Consider the following 24,930-nt stretch of genomic DNA (forward strand, 5'->3'; position numbering starts at 1 on the left):
ATTTCTTCTATATGAGCATGGCGTTTGTACGGTTTGGAATATTAAGTGCGATTTCGCGAAGGTACCAAGAGCAAATACTGAAATACCAAGATCAAAAACTCGTTTCGTCGATAATTTTAAACTAGTTAATGGTGATAAAATGTTTGCTACTATCGCCAACCGACTTTTTTCGGTTTTTCGACGGTTTAAAGGACTATAGTATTATATATAACCGCCCGACATCGGTCGATAAGTTAACGGAAACATAATCAACCCTTTATTGGCTTACGAACGTTTGTAATACAGGCTGGAACAGTTTACGGGGCGTTAAATCGTAACCGGCACATAACCGATGATTGTAATACCTGGCCTTTTAGTGACACGTCGTTTATAATACAAAATATCTCTTTTCGGATCGTTTTGACGATGAACAATTAATGTCGCATCAGTTCGTTACCAATACGAATGGTTTCGTTATCTCCGTTCTGTGCCTCCGTAAAAAAAACACGCTTTTATTATCAGCTACTATGATCCTCATGAGATAAGCTGACAATAACTGATAACAGTAAATTGAAAATTCACTAAATTCAGTAATTTACTTTTTTGAGTGTTCGCCATCTAGAAACCTTTTGTTTTTTTTTTAAATATTAAAACTCTGTGATTAGTACACATAAATAAAAATATAATCCAATGTATACCGTTCAATGATTGTAAATGTGGTTTGACAAATAAGTGGTAACAAAATTCATCAACATGTTTGGATGTAAGTACCTATATAATATTATTTATACTGCTTATTTTTATAAAATATATGAACCTACTTTTAATTATTTAACTAAAACATTTTTAACATTATTATATTGTTATGAATGTGTGCACCACAACGACGTAGCGAGCATATTTCAAACTCTAAGCAATGTATTTAAACAATGACCCGTCCTCACTATAACCCCTACTACATAATATATAATCTAAAACTGTGTGGTAATTTAGAATTTTCGTTATACGACATGGACCATCAATAGTTGAATGAATATAAAAAATATACTATGATAATTGACTATACAATATCCACACAAATTTTAATTTTCAAGCTCAACATAAGTTTCTAAGGCTAAGCGATTGCATTAGACAAACGTCGTTCACCACGTCACTGGGTGCACTATTGTAATGATTTGTTTTAGTTGTGTATATACTATACGCATAATTTAATTGAAATAATAAAGATTTACAGTCTTTACCCCGGCCTTATCAAAAAACTTATTTAGTTCTTCTTTTATAATAATATCCTTAACGTGCTGACAGAAATAAAGTTCCAAAGACTAAAAATGTATTTTTAAAAATAAAATATTATAGGTACCCTTATATGATAAAATATATTCTATAGTACAATTTCAAATATTATATTTCATAAGTAAAAAATTTAATTTAGTAGGCAAATATTTTTAAAACTATAATATATTACCTAATTTCATCATACATATAATAATAAGTATAATATATATTTTATTTTATTAACATGGTTGGGACTTCTTGCATTTGCATGATTTTTTATGACGATTGTAGAATATATTAGGTTGATTTTAAATAATATGTTTGGTTTTAATATGGCGAAATAAAAAATTAATTTTTTCTTCATATTTCATTATTTTTTTTTTTTTAAATAAGCTCATTCGACAAATTTGAATATTCTCAACAAGTATTAATATTATATTAATGTATATACATTATACATACTACTGTTCAAACATTTTTTCCCCATTAATTTTAGTTGCACATTTCAACCATTTTTTATGTAATAAATCATGTCTTTAATAATTAACAATTCGGACAAAAGACTTCTAGCAATCGTATATTTGTTTTGAGTTATCTTTAAAAAAAGGTAAGCTGGGGAATAGAGAAATATTTTTAATATTACAACGAAGCCAAATTTGTAATTTATTTTATAAATTTAAGTATTTTTTGAAACATTTAGCTTGAAGCATATTTCTATTTTATCAAAAACATTAACAGATATATCATTTAATTATTTGAAGGTCACCGTACACTGTTATTGTGGGCCATTGAATACTTTATTAATAGCCGATATAAACATATATTTAGTGCACATTTTAGGATTTTCACTTTCATAAATTACTTGCATATTTTATACTTTTTTATGACTATGATATGTCCTGAGCCCTATCAATAATGAATACATTTTTTAATTTTATTTAATTATATTATAAATAATAAAAAAACAATTAACCTACACATTTTAATGAATTTGTTGGTAATTTTGATCATATATTTCAAACACTTTTCACTTAAAAAATCAAAAACATTAATGCCTATAGGGACTACAAAGTACAAGTACTAATATTTCAGTTAGGTATCTACTTTTGTTTTAAGGTACCTATTTACCAATAGATTTTTCCAAAGAATTATACATTTATTAATTGGATCCCACCAAAGACTGTTACTAGAATTGTTATATTGATAGAAGATCAAGTATAAAAATAATATATAATTACATAATATTATTCAAAAATTAATGAATGTATTCTCATTCTCTATAAGTATTTTATTTTGTAATAATATATTACAATATTATCAAACATGAATATTTTTATTAATACATAATCATTTTTTTCCATAAAAATTTGACTTATTTTTATATATTTTCAGTTGAATACAACTTGTAATTTAACAATTAAAATTAAAAAAACATACATTCAAAATAAATCATACTTAAATATTTATTATTATATTCACAAATAATTAATACTAACCATAAATTACAGTAATATTTAGAAATGATTGAATAGAAAGTATATTAAGAACTAAGAATTACATAAATTAATAAAGTTTGATTTATACTACTTAATGTATAGTTACAGTAAACATGTCATAAATAGTAAAAGACATATCAAATAATACTGAGTTACCTATACACTAGTCTTCATACAGTTAATTTTAATTATTTTTATTGAAAAACTTATATTTTATTTGTACATTTCAATACAAAAAATTAAAAATATTTATTTTTTTGATGCCGTATTATATATTTTGTTTTTTCTTTGTATGATGTATGGTAACTATTTTTATTTTATATATAGAACTTTCCACAGTTGAAATATTAAAATATAATTAATTAAGTATCAATTAATATGTTGTATTTAATTTTTCCAGATCGATTCCATTTTGTGCGCAGATTCTTCAGAAGATTCATGAAACCAATGAGTGTTGAAGAAGCTGAAGCTAAAAAAGCTATGCTTGCAAAAGCATACTTCTTTATAAGTTTAGTGACGTTTGGTTCTGTACTATACCAAGTGAAGCAAGGTCGCCTTGATTGGATAGCATCCGAAGGATTAGCTCCAAACGATGAAGCAAAACTCTCACCTGGTATGTTTACTATAATATTATTATTGTATTTAAGTTATGATGGAAATAATTTTTTTTTTTTAGCTTTTCAGTATGCCAGAATGCTAGGCGTTGATAAGGCTACTGTTATCAGAATTAAAGGTGCTAGTGTTATGGGTACTAAAGATTATGATAAAGAATCATTTGATCCAGCTCAACATGTACTCGAAGAAGAAAATTCTTCCAAAGATCCTGAAAGAAAATTTTTACAACTATAATTTGTATTACAAACTAAAAGTCTAGTCCACACAATTATTAAAATTTATACAAAACTAAATACAGTTTATTTACATAGATTATACTTGACTTCTTTTAAAGTTTTTGTATCCATTTTGTGGCACGGCTGCAGCAGGTTGTTCTTCCCATCTCGACGCAGTGTGTAGCACATAGCCAGGATCATTTGGCGATTTAGGCTCTTCCATGTTCGCCCCAAAGTAAAAACGACTTTTAACCGATTTTTGTAATGAATCATTCACTCTCTCCACGGGCGATTTTAAGGGTAGATCAGTAGGTCTAGTCGGTCTCTTTTTTTCTGAAAAAACATATGGTACTCTGGCATTTTTCACTTCATGTTCATTTTCCTCCTTTGGACTTTCCTGTTGATGTTGCACAGTGCTCGTAATACTGGGTGATTGTAGTTTAGCACCATTCTTAATGTTTACAAATCTGAAACCAACAACGTCCATTTTTAAATAACAATCTAATATAAATTAGGTAAATTATTAACTACTGAATTAAAGTTATTTTATAACGGATAAAAATATATATTTAACGAAGATTGAGTTGTATGCATTCTGTTAATCATATGAATCCGACTAATAATTAAGTTTATTTTTTATTTCAGACTGCACGGGTTTACTACTAGGAATTATTAAATAATCATTTAAATTGCCTATTTAAAACCCCTGAAACAAGTTTTGTATTTTTGCGGTGTTTTCGTCTTTCTGAAATATGAATTATGAAACAGAAATCACCAATCGATATTACACAATCGACTTAAATTTCCGGCGGTACAAATTAAAACGCACACCGCAATAGTAAGACAAAAACATTGGTAATTTAAACCTGAATTTCGTTAGATATATCAGTTTTACATTACTCCCGAGTGTATCAAGGTTAGGTCATTTATACCTGCGACGGTAGTCCGGAGACTCCTCTGTAGGCACATTGATCTCGAGTTTCTTCATTTTTGGTAGATCCATGTCCGTGTCGTACCAGTCCGCGTGCCGATGTCCGCGACCCACGTCGAACCCGCGGTCGTCCAAGTACCTCCGACCGTACTGTTGTGGCACCACCCCGTCAACGTCGTCGTGGTCTTCTTCCGGTCGTCCGCCGCGGTCCCTGTTCATCGTCGTCTGAACGCTTTCGTTTTTGGTTTCTACCGCTCGACCGTTCGTAGCCGCGGTCGTCCGCAGCAAGCCATTTTTCTCCTTGTTTTCTTCCACCGTCTCCCACTTCTGAACGCCCTTCGTCCCGTTGACGTGCACCCCGTTCATCCCGTTGGCGTGCACCCCGTTCTTCCCGTTGACATGCACCCCGTTTGCTCCGTTGGCGTGTACCCCGTTCACTCCGTTGGCGTTCAATCCGTTCGCGTGCAATCTGTTCGTCCCGTTGGTTTGCAGTGCACTGTCGACGGCGGCCCTAGTACGTGCAATGTCGCCGTACCGAGTGTTCTTCGGCAACAGGTGCGACTCCTTATCATTTCGCCTGGTCGACAGACACGTGTCCAGCACGAACACCATGCCCGTCACTATGGACAGGATGCCCAACACGAGCGCGTTGATGACCAGGTTCCCGGGTACACTATCCACGGCGGTCAACACCAGACAGCCGACAGCAATGAACAGCGCCGCGCCGATGACCAACAAAAACGATTCCTATGAAGCACGTGTAGAATATCATTATTGTTGTGGTTTTGAATTATTATTTTCACAATATTGCAGCTAAAATTATTATCAGTTCATAAGATTTTAGATTAGCCGTAAGGGGGTAAAGGGTCAGGTGGTCGAATTTCTTTGAAACATTATTTATACACGAGTTATATATTGAACAACGAGGAACCTACGCCTACCAAAAAATAAATATGATTTTTAAACTTGAAATTTCAGTGATTCTGTGGCCATACTAAAGTTAGTTTTTGTTTTACCTACTAGGAAACTTGTGTAAATAATTATTATTGTTACGTGTGTAAGTTGCAGGTAAACCAGCAAAATAATTATAAATTAGATATAACTTATAGTGATATTTAATATAGGCACAGTAATTCCTTGTTGTACGTGGAGGTTTAAGAAAATTGAGCGAATAACGCGAGACTATAAAGCAATGTACCTAATAAAAGAAGTTAGCCGAGTTAGGTTTAATTTTTTTAATACAATTAATGTGTTTTACTTATTTATACATACATACAAGAATAAAATGAATAGTCTTATACACGAGAAAGGATAAAAAAACTTAATAATTTAATAGGTTAGGTTAAATCACAGTAGTCAGCAGTATAATCAGTATTCATTTCAAGCACAAATGACTCCGAGGACTTAAATACGTATTTTGAATAGGTACATTTGAAAATTATTTTTAACAATAAGATGAGATTTGACCTACTCAACAGTGGATAACAAGGGATTAACATCATTAAGTGTTATGGACATGGGACTATTTGAAAATGGATATATATATATACTTATAAAACGTATAACTATTTATCGTGATGGATACTGTCAGATGGTGGACTTACAGTTTTTTTGCTGTTCTTCAGCTCGCCCATCAAGTACGCTATGTACAGCGCCACGCATATTATTATGTAACCGCCGAAAGTAACGTCCGCGAACAGGGACCCAGCCCCATTCCTAGTAATGTTGTTGAGCAACGGCCACTCTCGGGACGACTTCTCGAAGAAATAAAACAGTCTGGTGGCTTCTGCGTCCGACCATCTCTTATAGAGCAGACAACTCAAACACAAAATCTGTACGAAAAAAAGAAACAAAACATCGTGTGATCAATATTTAACGGTTATTTTATGATAGGTAATTTATGTAAAACTTTTCCTGTTGAACAATAATTATACGCGTAATCGCAAATCGGTTAAATTTAGTATATTCTTCTCATAAAACTTTATTTTATCTAAAAACAAGTTTTTCATGTTACACTAATTAAACATTAACATTGATAATATTTTTTGGGTATTTTAAGAGTAATTAGACTTGTATGACTTGGTAGGTACCTTATACCTATGTCATACGTCATATATGAATCGCGAATGACCGATATGACCTGTTGGTTAGTATAATAATGACTAATAAGTCGTATTATTTACTATTGTATTATTGTATATATAGTTACTATATTTAGTATAATAATATACGCACAAGCCCACAATAGATACCTATACGCGTAGACAGCTGTACATATAATATACGTCTGTATACACACATTACACACCATGGAATATAAATACCAGAAAATATTAACACTTAAACTACAAAATGGTCAATAATTATAAGTCAAAAAGTTTTTAGTTGGTCTTATTAATGTATATTATACAGGTGGCACATTGGTCATAATGGGTACACGTTCCCAACTGCGCGTTATTTCTTTCTATATTTTAATGTTTTTATTACGAATGAACATGTTTTGATTTAATAGACATCACCTTGCTCACGATAATTACAATTGCTTATATTAGATATTATACACACACAAAAGACGGAACACCTTTTTAAAAGGTGAGGTCTCGTTAACTAATTTGTTTTAATGGGTAATCGTTATCGTCATGGTGATATACAGCAAGCTGTGAACAATTTATTCTTCACAGTAGGTTTGTGTATAAAGATCTCTTAAACGTACCTATATGAGAAATGAAAAAATAAAATTACAGTTGTATATTTGAATAATTACGAATAGGTATAGATGACAAAAGTATATTTAAAAAAATACAATACACAAACAAAAGTTTATTGAAATACCTATGTGTTTTCTTTTGTAAGTTTATTATAAAAATCATTTGTTCAATTTAGACATTTAGTCAAAATTAAGTATTGATTTGTTAACTTATAGATACCTATATCGGGCTATATGTGAAGTTGACTCCTATGTATAATGTGCGTATTACGTGAGTATATATAATCTGTTAAAAATTATGAAAATGTTAGTATAATGACAAATTATACACGTTTTAGATTCATATTACACTAGATATTTATTGGTGAACACTCCATTTATTACCTACATAATACTGTATACCCACCTATCCATCACTCGTAATAATTTAACATGAAAATGTCATCCTTTAAGTCGAGACATACTGAAAAAAATATTAAACAATACACAGTTTAGTTATTACTTATTATGTACCTATTGCAGTACCTATATGGCTATATAGCGTCATCTGCTGTCAGAAACTAGACAAATACTCCCTACGGCCCTATCCGTACCCTTCTCCCTCCCACGAAAGAGTCAACGATTTCGACTAAATGCTCTAATATTTGCAACATTTCAGTATAATGACTTTTATAATTTTCCCAGAGAGCGTTAGCTATTTATTCTGCAACGAAAAATAAAATAAAAATTAGCCTTCGGTGGATACTATATATTATATACAAGAATTTTCGACCACTCAACTCCCACGTACGTAAGTAGTTATAACTACTGTGATGCAAAAAAATAAATATGTACCTGCGGATACACATTAAACGCACAAGATTCGTTTTCAAGTCGTTAATAAATCTATTGATAGATGAGTGATGCCTACAACGCACGTCGTTAATTCTTATGTAGGCCAATATAATATATAGGTGCATTGCGAAGTCGGATTTAATTTATCCTTCAGTTTTAATTGTTATCGTGTTCAGTTATCATTTTCAACTTATACATACGCACTACCGCGCTAAGTATAATATACACACATTTATTATACTATATATAGGTGCGCGAGTTCGGGTCATCTGCGAATAAAAGAGCATATATATAAAATATTTACTTAATTTATTTAAATAGCTATTAAGCCATTATAGCCTATAGGTACGCAGATCTCTTCATTGATACGTGAGAGTATCGCAACATACTTTTCATACCAATTTTTTTAGATAATATGACAATATGACATTGAATAAAGCACATGTATAACAACATATTGTACGTTATATATATTATATATGTGTACGCGGCCGTATAATTTTTTCATTATTTCCCAAGACCTTGAGTATCAAGAGATCTTCGTTTACTGAAATAAAATAAAATTACTTCTACATATGCGAGGTACATCCAGGTACTTACTGCACGAAATAATTAGTAGTCTGATGACACAACGAAATACGATTTTGTTTTTATAATTACTAATATCAGTGAATAACCAACATAATTTATTATAATCATTTAATTGTACCATATTTTGTAATTTTTTCCTACCTATAATTATATAAATACCAATACATCATACCATTCATGCCGGCATGAAGACTACGTGGTATTGTCGTATTGAGATAGGTTGGTATGTGTTACATATATTTATATAACCATGCTGCTGCAGGCACGCATCATGTTAGAGCGATTGAATTATTCGGCCCGGGAATAAATATTATCAACCCCGAATTTTTAAGTGACCTATATACTTAAAATGTTAAACATAAATCAAAGTACATATCAATTGGGTAAAAATTATTTTTTGTTTTTGGGGAGTGGTCAAACCACTAGAACCATAGAATACTTCAATAGTTTTATATAATTATCATAAAATATACAATTATTTTAGAAGATCATTTAAGCCATATTTATTCTACATTTCCGCACATATATAACATAGCTGGTATTCACTATCTTAAACTTTACTATATATATATATATATATAGTTTTTAAGCGTTGTTTTTATACTGTTGAGTGTCGACCTTTTACACTATATGTATATGTAGGTATACAATACATTTTTAGTTGTCCGTGTACTTAGAGCGTAAATCAAATGTTATTGTTTTAAAAATATGCATATAGGACAGGTGTACTACCTACCTATGCGTAATTGCATCGATATCAAATTTACGTTTTTGTTACCCGTTAATAATTTTTATTACTATTTACTACTATACCTCCGACAAATTATAAATTTTCAACAGCATTTACAATTATTTATGTGCAAAACAAATTTCTCGTAATTTCCGGTAATTCATTACTCGCACATTTTTTTGAGTTAAAATTTAAACTTACTATTTTGTTTTTTACTGTATAGGTATATTTATATTAACAATTTAATCATAAACATGTAAATATTTGATTCTGTAAACAATAAAGCATAATAAATTTAATTCCCCAAAAATGTATCACAAGCATTTGGCATACGCTTTTTAAAATACTATATTCATAAAAAAAAATAATAATAATCGTTTGTCAATACTCAATAAAAGTACATTTCTACTGTTTTATTTTTATGACATAACTTGTATCATACAGTTAAAAAAAATGATTACGATGTATAATATTATGTTCAGTCGTTCAGTGATACACCACATAATATAATATATATAGGTACCTACTTCAATATAGCCCATAGAAATTTTAATTAAATTTTCAACTGGTTTTCCATGTCATTCGACGACCGCAAGGCACAATTGCATAAACAATAATGGTCTTTATAATAAAGTCTCTATATTATATTATACGGTAAAGAATAGTTTATCGTAGACGTGTACATAATATAATACCGGTCATGCACTCGTATATTATACATATATATATATATGTAATATATGTGCCGAGCGCTTTAAACTTTAATATGCGATTCGCAAACGGTATATGCGACTGCCGCCGAGTGATATTATATAGAAAACCAGAAGAGCAAATACTTGAAATTCCCTAATCCCTCTATATATAATAATAATACATATTTTTTTTTTTTTTTTTGAAATGAACATTCTGATGTAGCAATATATATAGGTAGGTACGTATTCGAAAAAAGTACATATTTTATATTGTGCGAACATTTATACATTATACTAAGTATCTGCGCAGTATAAAAAACATATTTTTTGTTTACCACAAACAAAAAGAAATTCGATATACTATATATTCGTGTTTATTATATTATGCTTAGTAAATAAGTAACTTGAAACGCAAAAAAATATATTATATATATATAGGTATCAGTTTACGTTTAACGTAACTCGTGGCGCTTATATTATACGCACGCATATAAAATGTAACGCATATGACGTCTATACTAGTAATTTATATATATATAAATATTATTATTTATTAAATAAATAAACAACTTAAAAACCTACGAATATTTCTGTTACCTAGTTATCATTTAATTGAATAATTAAAAATTTTGATTAATAGTGGATAATAATCAATTCCATTTATTACAATTATTTACAATCGACAATTAAATTTATAGTTTTGTGTTCTATCGAAGGAGGTATCTAAACATATATTAAATATATTATTATGAATTATTTAAAAAAAAAAAAACCAACTTCAATTGGATTCATTTATACATTTAAATGGCGGGTAGAAGTTTAAAATGCGGATAAATTAAATACAAATGTTTAGCCAATTTTAAATATTTTATAAAAGTATAAACATTAAACAATAACATACATGATACTTATAAATTTATAATATTGTAGTTATTAGTTAACTAGCGTATATATAACAATTCGATATAGCAGATACCAGTTGTAGTGTATATAGCGCATAACTATAGTATAGTACAGGTATGAGTAGTATAAATAATACTAAGTAGAAACCACTTTCAAGAATAATTAATTAATGTTTATGTATAATTTAATTAATTTTTTTTTAACTTAGATTCATTAATACCTTGTTAATATCTGTATCATGTTATTTTTCTCATGCGCCGCTTAATTTATTTAAATTTTATATAAACAAAAATATGCAAAAAAATTATAACCAGTCTGATTGTTTATAAAGATAAAAGTGGAATTATTTATTATATAATCTGTACTTCACAAGTCTCAGTAAAAATGTTTGTATTAAAAATGTTCTTCTTGGCAATTTACACGTTTTGTCAAAATAATCTTGAAGACACTTTTCGTACGCAATACGAATAAGAAAACATTATAACCTTGTGCATTTTCCCACAGCCCGTATTTTCATGAAGGTTGTTCGCCAATATATTGTATAATTAAATAATTATTTCACATATTACATATGTATGTATAATACCTATATTATAAGGACTTTGTCACTATTATAATATATTGTTTTTAATTTTTATACTTTTATTGTTCATTTTACTTACAATTTGAGAAAACTTGAAACTGGCCCAGCAATCGCAAACGGACATGTTCTGACCTTGGATATTCCACCAAACTCATTTCATCACGACCTGTAATTTTATAAATGCAATATAGAGAAAAAAAAGTATTGTAATTGGTTCTATTTTGTTAGTAAACACATTCGCAGTAGATATTGTAAAATAAAATCTATTTGTCGTCGGCTATTATGTACGTTTAAAATGCACTGTAACAAAACTGTTCAAAATAAATTTTAATGTAACTCAATTAGGTAGTACCGACTGGCCATTATACCTATAAAGTACATCACCTACCTACATATAAACCGCATAGCACATACATGATACACCTAACTCCATTATATTTTTATCAACCAAAACAAATTTAACTTCCTATCCATAGACTATAACCACAGTGAAATATTATTGTTTTTTTGTTTTTGTTTAACTGGTTTTCCAAATTATTTAATTTTGATGATAACATTTAGGAAAACTTAGAAATATAAATTGTTTAAAATTGTGTGTTTCGAAAATACGCACGTATCGTGCCCACAGATATGTAAATGGTAGATAATAGATATATTAAACTAATAGCTTTTCTGCATAAGATATAAAAATCCAATTTATTTAAAAAAAATACTTTATCAAACAATATACTACTACTACTATCAATCTATAAGGAAAAATGTAAATTTCAAAATTATCATTAAAAATACCAAAAATTACGTATCTAATCAAAATCAATAAATGTACGATATGACATAATATGATATTGATATAATATAACGCAACAGTATATTAAATTCGCTCGATTTATACAATATACGAGTATTTATATGTACCCAACATAAATCATAAACGATCTACCTAACTATGTATGGTTTAAATGCGTAATACTATATAGCCAACTAGTCATGATTCATAATATTATATTGACATTTGACAGCAATAAGTCATTTAAAATATTTTGTGTGTTATAACTTATTATCATTCAGTATAATAATCCTACATAGATATATTTTATTTTATTTATTACACTATTAATTATTTAATTTATTTTAAATGTTTATATTATACATCAAATAATACATATGTGTAGGTATACTAAGTAATATACCAATTATATAGGTAACAATAATGAATACCTACATAACAAATAATTTAAAGGTAGGTACTTATTAGCAACATGTATTTTGTCATTCTTAAGTGTGATTTATTATCGATCTCGATAAATTATTTATTTACAATTTTAACCTAAAACATAAACAATAATATTTTGATTATAGTGAGTTAATATCAATTAAATATTTGTTTAATATATTGTCAGTGTTGTCTATGCTTATTCGTAATCAATTCTGTATTCACGTAAAATAATTTGTTCTCGGCTTGTATTTCAGACGACTAAAAATATAGGTGTTTAGCGGTATAATATAGTACTGAAGTCGTTTAAACTGAGTAAATGATTCAACATACTCGTATTTTCGAATGCGTAACTTGGTGAGCGAAAGTTATACACTTATACTCCGTGCGGTAATAAAATTTAAGTAGATATTCCTATCGTTTACTCGCGTATACATAATACATGAATTTTATCCTGCTCATTAAACTGGAATAGATGATAATATTATGCACGAGTATTGAAATTGAAGTCGTTATACCTATCATTGTTATTGTTAACGATTAAGGAAACGTCAAAACGTATCATTATGCAAAAAATAAAGAGCATATTATTATAATATGTACTTAATTTTTTTTCTTTTATAGATATATTACTACATTAGTATAACATATTAGGTATTATATAATTATAAACCCCTAAGAATGCCTAAGGTGTTGAAGTATTATTGATAAACCCCGATCACTCACAATACGTCGTGTCCATGTATTACATTTGTACGTCATAATAATTATTAATGTATACACAATATAAACCATAATATTTAGATCAATTTTATTGTCCATGTATAGATTAATAATAGTAAATTGTAATTGTGTGAACACTGTGAACAAATTATACTTTCATAATGCATACAAATCATAACCTATATGTTAAATGTTTCCATGTTGATATTAATTATTAGTAGCTAAAGGTAACTTACAATTTTTTTTGTAGTTCCTTCCTTTTATTCAATTTTATTGAATACGAGACCGATAAATCTAGATATTCGGTATCGTGTGTTCATAATAATTGTACACCCCAATAATTACAAATCACGAACACGCGTTATGATGATTTGATAATATTATAATAATTTTAATATAAGTGTTATATTTTTAAATATTGTACAGGATGATTATTTTACAGCAAACCAATAAATAAAACATAGGAAATAAAAGACGTTTTTAAAATATATACTTTTTAAAGTTTAAAAATATACTATATCTTACGTTTTTAGTGACTAATCGGTATTTTTTTTTTAAAAATAATTAAAAATGTCTTGTATTTTCCGGTTCTTGATGAAATAATCGTCCTGCAATTTGATGTTTTCATACTATTTTATATAATATATACATCGTTATTCCCTAAGTCTATTTGTATTGTTACTTTATGAAAATTAGCTGATAAAAAATTTGAAATGATAAAAAGAGTGACCTTGTAACACATACTTATAATAATTAGACAGTATATTATTCTCAATGAATTTAAGCAATTTGTATTTAAATTTAAATGTCACTGTATGTTATTTAAAATAGTAACATACTATATTTTTTTATAATTTCTTATATTTATATACATTAGATAAATGAAACAAATCGTATAGATCAAAGATCAGTATAGGTGGTATGTATATACAATAAACATAATATGTTACAGTGTCTGTAAATTATAGATGCATTTAATTATGACTTATGAGATTCATGGGATTTGATACTTTCGAAACGATTGAGTCTATAATGATATTGCCGATTTTGGCTATTATACAATATGTATAAATGTGTATATTATGTGTACATTCGGACAGATAAAAATATCAAATTAAACCTATAATATCATTAAGTTTATACTGTTTATAGTAAAACACATACTTCAACTGTAAAACAATATAAAGAGAAGAGTGTTCCCGTACGACGGCGGTGCCCTATAAATTATAATAATAATAATAATATTATAGTCGTATGGATGGAGGCTGGGTAATATCGCAAATCTATGAAAATTTGTTGTATGTCTAAATTCATAAATAGCGTCCGGATTTATTGCATTCTTTAAATTTTTTATGTTTCTTAATGTAATTTACGATACTGTCCTACACTCCTACGTTTTCAATTTTATTGCAGCATAGGTACTTCTCATGGCTATAATAATCCCTTGGAATTTGGATCGAGAATTGCCCGAGAATGTAATAAATTAAAAAAACTTTGATTCGTTTTATACATGAGATTTACATTTGATAGGCCAAGTTTTCTTAATAAGTTATCGACGTATGTCTAACTATAATATCGTCATTTTAATATGAATTAGTTGTTATTATTAAATGCATCATTAAATATTTACTATTTAAAATTATTTTTTAATTTATCATATTATTGTTTTATTAATTTACCATTTTCTGTATAGTTAAATCATTTATTTTAAATCTATGATATATATACTGTACTTGAGCCTTCACAAGTGTTTATAATAATAAATAAATAATAAAAATACATAAGTCGCAGGTACCTACTTCGCTTTAGAGCCTAATTAGTTAGGGTCATAAGTGACCCTGGGCTATCCCATTTTTAGCTGTCCCGATTTTACAAAAAAATGTTTATACGTACATTTTTTTTATAAATATTGTTTATTAATATTCTGGATTTCTGACGTCCCCTTTTTTGTGAGGTCTTAAGATATAGCCCTTTTAGCCCCCCCCCTTAATCCAAGTCTGCTTCGCCTCTATAATCAGGCACGCTGTACAATACTAAATATATTGATCGACAAATAAATATGTAATAATTAACCTATTATGACTATATGAATGCAATGCTTTAGCATTGTAACTCGAAGCACTGCAGGTGATCGGTAAAATCAGTACCACACACTAAGTATCTATCTACTGCAGGTTAGGCGATCGAAACTTGGTGTACCTAATACCTATGTATACATTGTACACTATAATAACTAGTAACAGTCACGTAAAATTATTCTGAGTCGTACTTACAGCAGTTCGGAGTGCGTATATGAATTATGAATATGATGGTATATTATTGTAGTTTTTTGAATGTTTGTGTGCGGATGAGTTTCTTCGGCACAGAGGCTAAAACGCGTGTGTTGACCAGACGACAGTCGGACGGTTACACTATATATTATAAAAATTATAAATGTATGTAATAATATTTTGATATAAATAAAAAATACTATAGATCGCTATACATGACACGCTGTGTAGATCTATCGGGCGTACACGATAGATATAATATGGCACGCGACTGCGGTCTTTCGGCTCCGCGGTGCGTCGCGCGGCGAGGATGACACACGCGCGCCGTGGTGTTGCGCGAGGCCCGTCCTTGCCCCACCCACCACCACCGATATTTATCCATCCACTCCGTGAAAGTTTTGGTCGGTTTTTTTTTTTACGGTATTGTCGGAGTTATAATTATTATTACATTGCAATCGCTCTAATGTCTTATATGTATAATATCATATACGTCACCCGGTCGGGTCGGGTCGGGTCCCCTTTTTTTGTTTTGTTATTGGCGTTTTCGACGTGATAAACGACCGTCTACATAATAATATTTTAATATATAAACGCACAAGCCACACCACACGTGGTAAAATAATTATTTTAACGAATTTAAACGATATAGCAAAGTTATACTTACAACACATGTCTGCACAGCGTGTAGTACAGCTCGTAATATACAATTATGTTAGGTACAAAAAATCAAAATGTGTAAAACTGTGATATTATAGATATAGTTTTCTCAGACAGTGAGTAAGACCCCTGCCATATAAACTGCCGGCAAATGTATCATTTCATCACTAGTATAAGAAGTAATAACAAATACTTTATGTGTTTTATAATATTATGTATAGATAATATGCGAATGCGACCGCACCCCACAAAACAATCAATTATTAGAATGGAGCACTCAGTGGTATTAAAAAATTAAACTCACCCTTTGGCCACCGTCGAAGTACCTACTGTAGGTACACAATATATAACAGTAATTCCACGAATTCTTGTAAGAAAGTGTCGACAACTTTGATAATATTACGGACATTATGCGTGCAATGTGCATAATATAAACATTATAAACTATACTAAATGTCTAAATCAGATTTTATAGATAATAAGTGAAGCAGGTGAAGTTTTGCAAACGAAATGTGATGAAAATAATATAAACGTGTCAATTTTATATTATTATTATTATTTTTATTTTGTAGATCTAAAAATATATATCAGGTATATTGTTATTGTAATTACAGTCGGGCGTCTTCGCGTCGCGTGTGTTCACATAATGATGATGCAGATGAGGCGCGTTCAAGTCTTTTTAATTTTAAAACCCAACAGGTGGTTTTTCTGACATTTCTTCTATTCTACTGTGCATCTATAAAATATAATATGTATATACATAAGATACGCGCTGAAGACATAAATTGATTTAACATTGAACTATATATATGTATATATATATAAGTTTAAGTATACGCGTTTACTGTATTGTTTGTATATATATATTATAAACCATGTATATAATATAAAAAGCCCTACATAGGCATATTATATGACTTGTGAAATAAATTAAACTTCCGTGAAATATGCGGCGTACATAATAGGTGTGTTGAAGGCGCGCTATATGCATACGACGATTATTCTATATATTTTTATAATACATTAAAACAAAACATAACAATTAAAAATAATTAAGACAAAACGCATGCAATAATTGTTAATGCAAGGTGATTAGTTTTTTTTTCAATTAAAGAAATCGAATAAATTGAAATTCATATCAGTACGAATATATATATATATAACAGTTGTCGATTAACAAAGAATATTATAATATATAAATCATACGAAAATACAATACAACATAATATTAAACTTTTCTATACAACAAACGAGAAATGCAATAAGTATCAAATTGTGAAGAATCTAAAAACTTCATACATTCATACGCTACGCTTTTGAGATTTAAACATTTCAAATTCGTTATTGCATATTTTCTATGCTCATCAGTCATCCTATACCTGCATTCTGTAGAATATGGTATTTTTTTTATAGGACTCGTGAACTCTGTTTACAATTAATATATTATATATAATGGATTCTGTTTGCATGTTTCGCGTTTCTATATTATGAATAAGACGTAATATTTATCTACTACTAATACACCATAGGATACATAAAAAAACACAGTAATTCTCCCATCTATTCATCTCAAAATATTTGCAGCTTAAAGCTTAACCTATCTATTTCGCCACTTTTTATCATAAAATAAAATAAATAATATCTTTGAAAAATTATAATTCGCTTTATACCAAAGGCAAAAAATTATATTATAACATCATCTTAAAAATATAACATCGTCATAAAGTAAAACATTGCTGAAACTGAAACATCATGACGTCTAGTAAACCGCTCTACAATAATAACAGATAATAGGTATTCACAATCTAAAAGTACAGAAACGTGTTTGAGTCGACACTATGGTAATTTAAATTGTTAATTTATATCTGTGCGTTTAATTGCCATGTCCCAAAAATTGACACTTTCAATTTCGATTTGTTATTCATTTGTACAACTCATCTAATCGAAATTCAAATTGTACCTGTTCCTGTAGTAAACAGACAACAGAGTTATCACATATATGTACAATGATACAAATTCTTATATTCGAGTATTCAACAATAGTCCGTAATGACTTTATGTAACTTTTTACGACTCATTATTATTACTTATTAGCACACAGAACAGTATACGTTAACGATAGACATATTAAATTGTAATAGCTTCAAAATACCTATACGAACTACGAATACATGACGTATACATTATTACTATAATACTATAATAGCATAAGTGTATTAGTGTATAACATTTTGTACGTCGAGTATCCATAATATTATATAAATATATCACGGCCTAAAGCCTATATGTGCTAATCTAGTCGATAAGTTTATTTTTTGTGTAACCACAAAGGCACAAACCGCATATTATTATAGAACTACATACGTATACGTACGTACGTTATACATTAAAATACATTGTATTATATATTATATGGTAAACATATCTATATATTATTACCAATGGACAATGGATGGTTATTACTTAGAACGGTAAATGGTAATACATATAGTATTATATATAATTATACTAATATATTTATAAATTAAACTAACCACAGCGAGATCGAGTTTAAGCCAGCTAATGCCCATAGGGAAATGTTGAAAAGTTATGAATACAGAATAGATTTTTTACAATTCTCCGAAATACTGCAGATACCCTATAAATTAATTTATGAAAAAAACCATCAGTATGATAATTATAATTACGACATATGCAAAAACAAGCAATATAATATATAAAATTTTATACTTGAATTTCCCGTACTAATCGTACTATAAAAGGTATTTGTACATCACTCTGCTATGTTTTACTATATCTATAATGCATTATGATGGATATGCAAATTGTATAAGTCCCAAACCCTGATAATTATATCACTATACGGCTGATATCGTCGAGTATGACAAATTCAATGCCCAGTTGACTATACACACATATATAACATTATATAAATATATTATTAATTATATTATAATTTATGTACCTTAACGACTAAATCTATAAATACTAATTATATGTATTATATTATTATATGTAAGTTGTAATACGCAGTAATTACATTAAATATAGTGATTAGTATCATATTATGTATCTATGTAAACAAGAACATTATTTCAGACTGCAGAATTCGTGACTACTACGAGAATAATAAAATTAGCAATTATCACATAATATATTATAATAAGCATTTAAAAAAAAAAAAAATTGTCTACTTCTCCTCGGTGACGTGGTGGTGTTATTGAATCATCCAGTATTCTCCTATAAAAGATTACATTAAGTGTCTCCTAATCAAATAAGTATTACAAATTACAACATTCATAACTTATAATTTATAACTAAGAAACTATAAATTATGTAATACAATATATTTATACAGAATTATTTCGTTTTATTTTTTTTTGAAACTATAAGTGTATAAAGCAATGATAATTATAGCTTTAAGGCCTTAAGGGCGATTTTTAAATAATTAAGATAATATTTTGAACACTGTTATTGTAAATCGTAATTGATGGTTATTTATTATGTGTCCGTCCTCCCACTCAATCTGAACAACTTTGACTACTGATTAGCGATTACAATAATACATAATAAAGTACATTTAGGTAACCATGAAACCATAATACAGACTACAGGCCGCTGTCACCCGGGGGTCATAGGTGTAATTCAATGTTCGTGCATTAAAAGGAAAGGATTACCAAATACCGACTTCTCCGTGGACAAAATGTCTAAATATTCATAAGAAAGATGCATAGGTGTAAGAATGCGTATAGTGTTTATATACGTAGGTATGTCTTTATAGGTATAGGTAAATTTTGTAAAACAGCATAATATCTATTGTCTCACAAATTATTATTCACGAATTAATGTATACATATATTACTAATCGTGTTCGAACTTTACATTTTACTTTTACAATATTATATTACACATGTACGTAAATACTTGCAGCAGATTTACATATAAAGTCACAATAACGGATTAATTATCTGCATTCTGCGCAGACCTTGGATGAGATTCAACGTTATTATACTACTGTAATTTTCATGAATATTACCATACCTATGTATTATAAGCATCGTATTTAAACCGAACACCCGCACCATGATAATACACTGGATGTAATCTGCTACATTAAATTATATTATTATTATTATTATTTGATATATTATGTAGAAATTTATAAATTAAGATATAGGGATTGAGAAACACGATATTGCGTGAAATATATTTTAACATATTTTACAAACATATATAATATATCTATAGTAAGTAGAAATATTGTAAATTAGATTTTTATAACCAATATGACTATAGTAACACGAATGCTTTTAGCGTATATTTACGATTTATTATTCAAGTTATAAAATTTAGGTATTTAAATTTTCAAACATCGTTTATACATATATACACAAACTGTGTAATAATAATAGTCAGTTTGCCGAGTTATGAGTACCTTTCTGGTTAATGGTTGAGAATATGATAATAGGTATTAGACATTAGTATATTACAAGCATTGAAGCATTTAGGTACACTTTCTAACTAATAAAATATTTAACTTATTGAATTGAAAATAAAAAATATATAAACTTAAAAGAAAAAAATATTTGAAAATTAGTATTTTATTTTAAATGTAGATGAGAAAATAATGAAAATATTTGTCCAAGTAATTTTTTTCAAATATACTTTAAAAGTTGAAAAGTAACTATTTCAATAATTTTACTGAAGTAGGTACTTCACAAGACTATATAGTATAGACTATAGACAGTATATAATACCATTGTTAAATATATTAGTATTAATAAATATAAATAAATATATTTAATCAATGATAATAATACTAATTACTATAATAGTAGTATAGTAGGTATACTGTAATATAATCCTATATGCGCCTATGCTTATAGGCAGACAGGCAGTACTGCAGTAGGCACTTATAATATTTAAAAATCAAACTAATAATTTAAAATTTACCTACTTAAATATGTTTATAAGTAATACATTATAGATTAATTAATAATGTATTGATTAATTATTATATAAGATTGATCAATTCACCGTGATTCGGCACCATTATATTAATATATAGCTGCTGCAGACTTCAGAGGATGGCGCGATAATGACCTTTGACTAATTTGTACGTTATAGGCTCGTTCGACCTCTAAAAACATAACGTAATTTTTTTCAACAAGAAGCCCTCGTTGAAAAACACCGCTTTTTATAAATAAGTAATTTAAACCAGTGGTATAAACATACCAACGTCCAACATACACAACGATTGAAACTTGTGGGAAGGTCGATACTTGGCCGCGTATGACTGACATATACATTTTTTTATTGTTTTGTAACACTTTTTTGATTTTTCACAGTTTATACGATATCATACACATTTAGTACCTAAACATAACATAATATAATATACGTACATAAGTATAGGTATGTGTGCATGTCATCTTCGCGTGATAGATAGTGGTTATAGGAATTAACCGGTTCCACGCGTACATATTATACATTTATACCTATTTTTGACAAACCACACGAATACCATTTTGGCATAAAACTATTTCTCCTTATCTTATTTTCAGCTTAACGGTCCATTTATTCCCGAATGTAGTCACTGGTCACTGGTGTTGCTATCGCAAGCTTTCTTAATTTATTTCTAAATCTAAATTAATATACGATATGACTACTAAATCTTTGGAAAATGAGAAATATACAGAAATTATAGTAGGTATTCGATATTATTAATTATTATATGGTTTAATTTATACCACATCTAAGTCATCTAACCTTTATATATTTAAGAAATACAGGAGTAAGGACAGTGTATGACGTATGTACATCGCGCGTAGAGTTGTGAAATGTTTTATCAGAATTTTTCACACGCCCTATTGTTATCCTACTTAATATAATACATCTATTATAGTACTATATCTAGACAATGTAAAATAATGTGCAAAATAATGTTATTTTATTATTATACTGCGTGTTCGGTGTACTGTATTTATATATACAGCCATACAGACGGGTAGTGATGCGTAGGTATGTTAAAATTAAATACAATTATACATACCTATATTTAATTTTAGCAAAAATTATTTGCTCATCGATACAACGACGTGTATAGACGTATAGTATTATCTTGAGTTTTGACAATCATCATAGTATAATACAATATATCTTCGGTACTGAGTAAATATTCCTATAGAATAAAGCTAGTTCACGTCGACACCTAATATTAACAAACTTTTATTTAAAAACATGTTTGCTTGTTCACATATAACTAATAGTTACAACTAATTAATTAATTTTTTTTTGTTTTTGTTTATCACACTATAATACGACTAAGTTAAGACGATGATCAAAAATTTGGCGTAATTATCTAGTTTTGTCCCATATTAACTGGCCATTGTCCATCTCCTTAACTCGGTTGCACTATTATAATAGTTATATACAATCAATACAATTAAACAAAATAATATTCCTTAAACAAATAGTTTAGTTGATACAAACTTATAAATTACAAATATCTAAGTCACTACAGCTAATGTAATACATTTAAAGATTGGTTTTAAACTATTAACTGATAACTTAACATTCTGAATGTTAGAATACTTCTACCTATTCAAGTTTATTAATTACCTATATTATTATTGCTACGTCCCAAGCCCATTAAGTTGTCATCGTGTTGACAATTTTTGAAAAGCTATTAAAAACTGGGTTATTGTTGGCTAATCGAGTAGGTAAATATAAGCTTATCCCTAGATCTCTTACTTTACTACAGGTACTATTGAGATAGGTATCTCGTACTATAACTTGCCGGGCCGGATCTAGGAATATTTTTACTCGTAGAAAAATATAAAATTAGCGAAATAGGTAATACAAACTGTTAATATATCCACTTATTATTTGGTAATGTGGCACCCCTTGACCAATACTTCCCGGAGTCAAGTGCCCCGGTTTGCCCCCCCCCCCTAGATCTAGCCCTACTTATAACTATTTACTATATTTTGTTTAAGGTATTAGATATTAAATAACCGTGGATATCTCATCGTATAAATAATTGCAGTGGTCCATGATTGGTAATAACTATTACTATTGTCCGTCGATTATATTATAGGGCCGCAAATATACAGTAAATTCTCGTTACAACAAATACCAATACAACGAAAAATCCCGTTATAACGAAAGTCATAGAAGTCCCCTGCCGAAAAGCAGGGCTTATAAAGAACTTATTCGAATTATCGTTAAAACGAAATTTCCGTAATAACGAAAAAAAAAATTCGGTCCCCTGGAGTTCGTAGTAATGGGATTTAACTGTAAGTATTATGATATTTGTTTTCATTCTTGAATGTAAATGATTTATGAGAATAAATAATACATTTCACTAAATGTACTTGAAACCATAAACACGCCGTGTAGTATAGAAGTAACTATCTACAATTTAAATGGTTTAAATGTTTAAAATAGTTTGATGCCTAGCTGCATGGGTCTTTGTTATTATTGTGATTTTTACTGACGTACTAACGGTTAGATGTTACTGCGTTTACAGCATGTACTTTTTTAAATATATCCTGTATCAAGGTTCCAATAATAATAAATATCCCATAGGTACCTACACAAAGAATAAGATTATACAGATTAATAATATACTATAATATGTTAGTACAAGCTTGATTTTCATTAATCTTACAATTCTAGAAAACTTAAAGATTGTTATATATAATCATCATAGTGTTTATTTTTAACACGACATAGATTTTTCATTGGTAAATTATTTTATGGACAAAATACAAAACATTTAGAAGAGCGTCACAGCATCTTTCTACGTTAAACTTTAAGACGTACATACTCGTATTAGGTAAAAATATTAATTATACTTTACCCCCACACACATAAAATTACCATACATTTATGCTACTGCTGTGAATAATAAAGGCATAAATACGGGGGTAAACTCTGTATAAAATATATTCTATTTTTCTTTATTTAGTATGACCAAAACTTGAGGTCTATAGTTAAGTCTTATAGTTGCACCTATTATGAGTAATGCGCGGTTTCTTATCATACATTCTGACCGAAATTGTTGCAGTGACCTCTACGACTCTACGATGGCACGATGCTATAATTGTATAAATATATTTACCTGTCGTCTTACCTTTAGGTATATAACTTTGTAACAAGACTAATAATATAATATTTTATTCTCTTAGGAAAATTTAAAAAGTATGAATAATTTTATTTCCCATAATAGGCGAGTAGGAGTTGATTACTCGGACTTTGTATTTTAACTTTTAACATAAAAAAATAAGCGTGGATAAACAATTAAACTTTTTTTTGTTATTTGCCCTTGAAATTAATTGATAAACACTTTATTTTTATTTATATCTTAAAATACAATGAAAAAAATAATCCAACCGACCAAAAGAAATATTTTCCTTATTAATAATTTTATAAGCCTGAGAGTTGGTAATTGTATAAATATGTGAATATGTGGTTACTGATTATAATTAAGAACTATTTACTCATTCATTAAT

General features: G+C 28.7%; 2 protein-coding genes across 4 annotated transcripts; one reads left to right on the forward strand and one right to left on the reverse strand.

The window, feature by feature from the left end:
- Positions 1–542: 542 nt before the first annotated feature.
- Positions 543–3,680, forward strand: LOC132921294 (uncharacterized). Of its 2 annotated transcripts, XM_060984242.1 has the most exons (3): positions 543–742; positions 3,151–3,363; positions 3,427–3,680. In XM_060984242.1, exons 1-3 carry the CDS (start codon positions 733–735, stop codon positions 3,597–3,599), a joined length of 396 nt encoding a protein of 131 aa, XP_060840225.1. In that variant the 5' UTR covers positions 543–732; the 3' UTR covers positions 3,600–3,680. The 2 variants fall into 2 exon arrangements, with proteins under 2 accessions (XP_060840225.1, XP_060840224.1); XM_060984241.1 differs by lacking the exon at positions 543–742 and having other exon boundaries at positions 3,129–3,363.
- Positions 2,693–16,059, reverse strand: LOC132921293 (uncharacterized). 2 transcript variants are annotated; one of them, XM_060984240.1, is made up of 7 exons: positions 15,973–15,991; positions 15,761–15,898; positions 11,631–11,717; positions 6,116–6,343; positions 4,513–5,258; positions 3,673–4,047; positions 2,693–3,573 (listed from the first exon to the last, which is right to left on the reverse strand). In XM_060984240.1, exons 3-6 carry the CDS (start codon positions 11,673–11,675, stop codon positions 3,678–3,680), a joined length of 1,389 nt encoding a protein of 462 aa, XP_060840223.1. In that variant the 5' UTR covers positions 11,676–11,717; positions 15,761–15,898; positions 15,973–15,991; the 3' UTR covers positions 2,693–3,573; positions 3,673–3,677. The 2 variants fall into 2 exon arrangements, with proteins under 2 accessions (XP_060840223.1, XP_060840222.1); XM_060984239.1 differs by having other exon boundaries at positions 15,761–16,059.
- Between the last annotated feature and the right edge of the window lie 8,871 nt (positions 16,060–24,930).

The sequence above is a fragment of the Rhopalosiphum padi genome, chromosome 2 (genome assembly GCF_020882245.1).
Source record: "Rhopalosiphum padi isolate XX-2018 chromosome 2, ASM2088224v1, whole genome shotgun sequence".
Classification (NCBI taxonomy): domain Eukaryota; kingdom Metazoa; phylum Arthropoda; class Insecta; order Hemiptera; family Aphididae; genus Rhopalosiphum; species Rhopalosiphum padi.